The 6,057-nt window shown below is 51.9% G+C and overlaps 1 protein-coding gene across 1 annotated transcript in view; it reads left to right on the top strand.

Annotated features, from left to right (window-relative positions):
• ADAMTSL4 (ADAMTS like 4) overlaps positions 1–6,057 on the top strand; it is a 50,238-nt gene that overhangs the window by 40,093 nt on the left and 4,088 nt on the right. The window contains exon 10 of the mRNA XM_015410096.1: positions 4,338–4,511. Coding sequence (XP_015265582.1) covers positions 4,338–4,511 — 174 coding nt within the window. The remainder of the gene's footprint in view (positions 1–4,337; positions 4,512–6,057) is intronic.

The following is a 6,057-nucleotide window of genomic DNA, read 5'->3' as shown; positions in this document are numbered from 1 at the left end:
CAAAAGAGTCCAGTGGAACCTGAGCGATGGGCGTTGCCTTCTGACACACTTCCGGTGATGTCAGGGGGTGTGGCATATTCTAATGATTTATGCTAATGAGTTCCTGCACCTCTTATTCTATGAAATGACCCCTGCTAACAATCATGCGTTTAAGTTATGGGCAGAAAGGTATGGGATGGATATTAGGGGTTTTCTTAACAGCCAGAGTAGTTCAGCAGTGGAATGGGCTGCCTTGGGGGGGGGGGGGGAGCTCCCCCTCCCTGGCAGACTTCAGGCAGCAGCTGGACAAAGACTCGTCAGGGATGCTCTAGGGCTGATCCTACATTGAGCAGGGGGTCCAGGACGGACAAAAGGAAATAGGACTTTACACAGAATTCGCTGCCAGAGGGTGTCATAATGGCCACAGGAATAGACAGCTTTAAAGGGGGATAAGCCAGATTCACAGAATCATAGAATGTTAGAGTTGGAACTGGGACCTAGTCCAACCCCCTGCGCTCTGCAGGAGCACAGCCGAAAGAGAGCCCTACGACATACCCGGAAGATGGCCGTCAAGCCTCCGCTCGAAAACGTCCAGCGAAGGAGCCTCCACCACTTCCCGAGGCAGTCTGTTCCACGGCTCAACCACTCTTACAGTTAGGAAGTTTCTTCCGATATTTAGCCGGTATCGACTCCCTCATGGAGGATAAGTCTATCAGTGGCTACCAGGCATGGTGGCTAAAGAGAACCTCCATGTTCAGAAGCACTAAACCTCTGAATCCCAGAACCAGAAGGCAACATCTGGGGAAGGTCTCAGTGTCTGTGCCCTGTTCTTGGAACTCCAGAGGAACTGGTTGGCCACTGGGTGAGACAAGATGCTGGGCTAAATGGACCACTGGTCTGATCCAGCAGGGCTCTTCTGACGTTCCTGTCAGGGGAAGGCCTCGGCCTCTCTGCCCTGTTGTTGGCCCTCCAGAGGAACTGGTTGGCCCCTGTGTGAGGCAGGATGCTGGACTAGATGGACCCTCCCTGGTCTGATCCAGCAGGCCTCTTCTGATGTTCTTCTCAGGGGAAAGGCCTCGGCCTCTCTGCCCTGTTGTTGCTGGCCCTCCAGAGGAACTGGGTGGCCACAGTGTGAGAGGGGATGCTGGACTAGAGGGACCCTCCCTGGTCTGACCCAGCAGGGCCCTTCTGATGTTCTTCTCAGGGGAAGGCCTCAGCCTCTCTGCCCTGTTTCTGGCCCTCCAGAGGAACTGGTTGGCCCCTGTGTGAGACAGGAGGCTGGACTGGATGGACCGTCACTGGTCTGATCCAGCAGGGCTCTTCTGATGTTCTTCTCAGGGGAAGGCCTCGGCCTCTCTGCCCTGTTGTTGGCCCTCCAGAGGAACTGGGTGGCCACTGTGAGAGAGGGGATGCTGGACCAGATGGACCGTCACTGGTCTGATCCAGCAGGGCTCTTCTGATGTTCTTCTCAGGGGAAGGCCTCGGCCTCTCTGCTCTGTTGTTGACCCTCCAGGGAGGGCTTCTGGTGTCCTGGCCCCACTGGTGGACCTCCTGATGGCACCTGGTATTTCTGGCCCATGTGACACAGAGTGTTGGACTGGATGGGCCTTTGGCCTGATCCAACATTGGCGTCTCTTATGTTCTTATGTTCTAACATGGTTGGCCACTCTGTGAGACAGGATGCTGGATCGGATGGACCTTCACTGGTCTGACCCAGCAGGGCTCTTCTGATGTTCTTCTCAGGGGAAGGCCTCGGCCTCTCTACCCTGTTGCTGGCCCTTACGGCATGACTTAGTCACTGTGCACAGAGAGGTCGCCATGGGATTCAGTAGAGCCTTGGCTTCTCTCCCCCTCCCCTTGCCACATGAGGTTTCAGTGTGCTGGTCTACTGTGGGACCAAGCAGCCAATGGGCACCTCCTGGGTCCCTGCCTAGACTTCTTCTCATCTTCATTCAAATTAAGGGAACTCTGGGTTCAAGAGTTCTGTGCTAAGCCTGGATTGGTTCTGGAACAGCCCACAGTCTTTGTCCCCCTTCCAACCGATTCCTGTAACATTCCTGGTGCACTGCACACCCATGTGCAGAGGCAGCTGTGAGGAAAGCGAATCGTTAAGCCCTATGGCAATTACTCCATGTGCAGCTGCATGTCCTGTGCTGGAATATGTGACAAAGAGGAATCACAGTCACTGTATCGCTAGAAACTGAGAACCAAAAACGGTGATCTACAGCGCAAACTACAGATAAGGAATGTTGGGGGAAAACGTCTGTTAGTATCTTTATCTATTTCTATCCTAATATTTTCCAATAGCATTAGTTACATTCACAGTCAGAACATTCTGATCAAAACATAAACACATGGAATTCACTGCCACAGGAAGTGGTGGCGGCTACAAGCATGGACGGCTTCAAAAGGGAATTAGATAAGCCTATGGAGCAGAGGTCCATCAGTGGCTATTAGCCACAAGGTATAGATAGGGGCTCTGGGGCAAGTGATGCTCTGTCTTCTTGGTGCTTGGGGGGGGGCAACAGTGGGAGGGCTTCTAATGTCCTGGCCCCACAGGTGGACCTCCTGATGGTCCCTGGTATTTCTGGCCACTGTGTGATACAGAGTGTTGGACTGGATGGGCCATTGGCCTGATCCAACATTGGCTTCTCTTATGTTCTTAAGAGGGGATTGGATGGACATATGGAGCAGAGGTCCATCGGTGGCTATTAGCCACAAGGTATAGATAGGGGCTCTGGGGCAAGTGAGGCTCTGTATTCTTGGTGCTTGGGGTGGGGGCAACAGTGGGAGGGCTTCTAATGTCCTGGCCCCACTGCTGGACCTCCTGAGGGTATCTGGTGTTTTTGGCCACTGTGTGACACAGAGTGTTGGACTGGATGGGCCTTTGGCTTGATCCAACATTGGCGTCTCTTATGTTCTTATGTTCTATGTTCTTAAAGTCACCTATCTGATCAGTACTAATAGAGTCCAGAAGATGGTTACTCCAAAACATCCTATCCAAAAAGTCCAGGCCGGGTAATCTTGTACGAGATACTAGATGTAGAAAAATCCAATAAGGAAAAACCCGTTAGACCAATTAGGAAGAAGATGTCTGGATTACTATCCAGCTCATTTCAAGTATAGGACTTTTCTTCAGCCAATTTGTTTTTTAAAAAATTGCTTCTATAATCTTCAGCCAGTTGACGAGATAGATAGCTATCAATGTTGGGATTACATTCCGGTATGAAAGATCCGTAAAACATTTATATAATACACTCAAGTCATCGTACAGAGTTTTACATGAAGCATCATAAAACATTACAGATAAACTTAATTAAATTTCAAGCTGCGCTGGAATGGATCGTGCCCAAGGGAAACGTTTGGTGGTTGTGGTTTTTTTTAAGTGGATTCCGGAACAATGAGGTGTTCGATACTCGCTCGGTGAGACGCTCACACATGTATTTTGATGTTGTTCCTTGGACCAGAGATTCCCAGATGTATAGAAATAATTGAAGCCTCATTGTGTATCAGGAGATCATAATGTATTTCAGGTTTATTTATTTGGTTATCTTGCTGGTTCTTGTGAATCATTATGTTTTCTCACAGTGTGAGTCAGAGATTACTGTGCTAATTAGGTCCACCAGAGTAATTATACACACGTACATAACACACAATTATTGTACATGAAGATTTTGTTTCCTGTTTTTGATTTGTTTACACAGATGTTGTCTTTTGTGGACATAACTGAATCAGTTCATTTGTATATCGCATCATACCCCCTTTTTTTTTGAGGGAGAGTTCCCTTTTTTCTCTTTGTGCTCATCCTCGTTGGTTTACCCCAGAGGTCCCCCACCCTTTTGAGTCCGTTGGCACCTCTGTAGTTCTGACACAGGGGAATGGCAGTGGGCATAACCACAAAATGGCTGCCGGAGGGGGTGGAGCCAACCACAAAATGGCTGCCGGAGGGGGCGGAGCCAACCACAAAATGGCTGCCGTGGGAGGCAGAGCCAAAATCACAGAGGAAACCCCGTTGTAGGGGAGAAGGCGGGTCATTTAAAAATACGCCGGGAAGAGGGATGAGAGGGAATAAGGCACTGTGGTGGCGGCGGCCAATGAAATACTGTTATTTGAATCTGCATAGCCAATCAGGTCTTCAGTGACCGGTCAGAAGCCCTGGTTGGCAAGAACCCCACATGGCCCCACCCACTTGGCGGGCACCAGGAAAGGTGTCAGCGGTTACCATGACGCCCACGGGCACCGCGTTGGGGACCCCCGGTTCACCCTGTCTTTTGTAGTCGGGCATGTCCCTCTTTTTTGTGTCGGTCACCTGGGCTTCCGTCCTGCTCCTCACGCCCTCCCTGGTGTCTTCCCTCCAGTGCTCGGTCCTCTGCGGCTTGGGCCACCGAACGCGCCACGTCCGCTGTGTCAGCAATGAGGGTTACCTGCTAAGGGACAGCGACTGCCCGGGCAACCACCGGCCCAAGACCAGCGAGACCTGCGACATGGGCCCGTGCGTGCGCACGTGGTTCTACAGCGATTGGAGCACCACGGTACGTGGGGGGCGGTTCTTCCCGGGCCTTCTGCCTCTCCCACTGTTCCCTGCCGGGGCGGCGTTACGTCTCCGCCAAGCGGGAGAGACGCTTCTCCCCCTGCAATCCCCCCCCCCAAGTTTCCCTCAACTTTGGGGCACGTGTAAACCCGGTCTCTTTTTGCTCCATCGTAGAATCATAGAGTCGGAAGGGACCTTGAGGGTCATCTAGTCCAACCCCCTGCACTCTGGTGGACCATTATTCTGGTCTGAGCCACAGCCCCCAGCCCGTGCTAACGGAAAATGTTATTCCAGCTTTTTTGGGGGGGGGGGGCCTGCAGATTGAGACCGACGTACTCACAAAGGAGACCGCAGCTGGGCATTGCTTCATCCAACCCACCAAGAAGGTTTCTTTATTCAAAACCTTTATTGGCCACCTTTCTAACCACGCGGAAATCAAGGTGGCCATAGGAAAGCCCAGAGCCATCACAGACGAAATCATCTGAGAGTGCTGCGTGGCAGGGCAGAGTGGCGTCTCTGACCCATGAAACGTTCTGCTGCTTTGAATTTTCTCGCATGGTCTGAGCCAAAGGCATAGAATCCTCGAGTCGGAAGGGACCTCCAAGGTCATCTAGTCCAACCCCCTGCACAATGCAGGAGATTCTCCGCCAGGTCTCCCCCCCCCCCCCCACACACACACCCAGTGACCCCTGCTCCATGCCCAGATGATTACCAAAAACCTTCAGGATTTCCAAACTGGCCTGGAGAAAAAATCGCTTGCTGACCCCAACGTGGCGATCGGCATTTCCCTGGGCGTGTAAGAAAGGGCCACGAGGACTGAGGCCACCCTCCCTGCCCTCATTTAATTTACAAAACTTGTAGCCCACCTTTCTGCCCTTACAAACTGAGAGCCGGTTTGGTTGTAGTGGTTAAGAGCGGCGGACTCTGATCCGAAGAACCGGGTTTTGATTCCCCACTCCGCCACATGCAGCTGCTGGTGTGGCCTTGGGTCAGTCACAAGTTCTCCGAGAGCTGTTCTCCCAGGAGCAGTTCTCGAGAGAGCTCTCTCAGCCCCACCTGCCTCACAGGGTGTCTGCTGTGGGGAGGGGAAGGGAAAGGAGATTGTAAGCCGCGCTGAGACTCTTTCAGGTAGCGAAGGGCGGGGTATGAATCCAATCTCCTCCTCCTGTTCCTCCTCTTCCTCCTCTGAGACTCCAAGTGAAGTGTGGGATATGAATTCAATCTCTGTCTCTCTCTGTCTCTCTCTGTGTGTGTCTCTGTCTCTCTCTCTCTCTGTCTGTCTCTGTCTCTGTCTCTCTCTGTCCTCTCTCTGTCCTAACTCTGCCTGTCTGTCTCTCTCTCTGTCCTCTCTCTGTCTGTCTCTGTCTCTCTGTGTGTCTCTGTCTCTGTCTCTCTCTGTCTCTCTCTCTGTGTCTCTCTCTCTCTAACTCTCTCTCTGACTCTCTCTCTCTCTCTCTCTCTTTCTTTCTTTCTTTCTTTCTTTCTTTCTTTCTTTCTTTCTTTCTTTCTTTCTCTCTCTCTCCCTCCCTCCCTCCCTCCCTCCCTCC

Source organism: Gekko japonicus, unplaced genomic scaffold, assembly GCF_001447785.1.
Source record: "Gekko japonicus isolate JY-2015 unplaced genomic scaffold, Gekko_japonicus_V1.1 scaffold424, whole genome shotgun sequence".
NCBI lineage: Eukaryota > Metazoa > Chordata > Lepidosauria > Squamata > Gekkonidae > Gekko > Gekko japonicus.
This window is presented reverse-complemented; position numbering and strand designations above follow the sequence as displayed.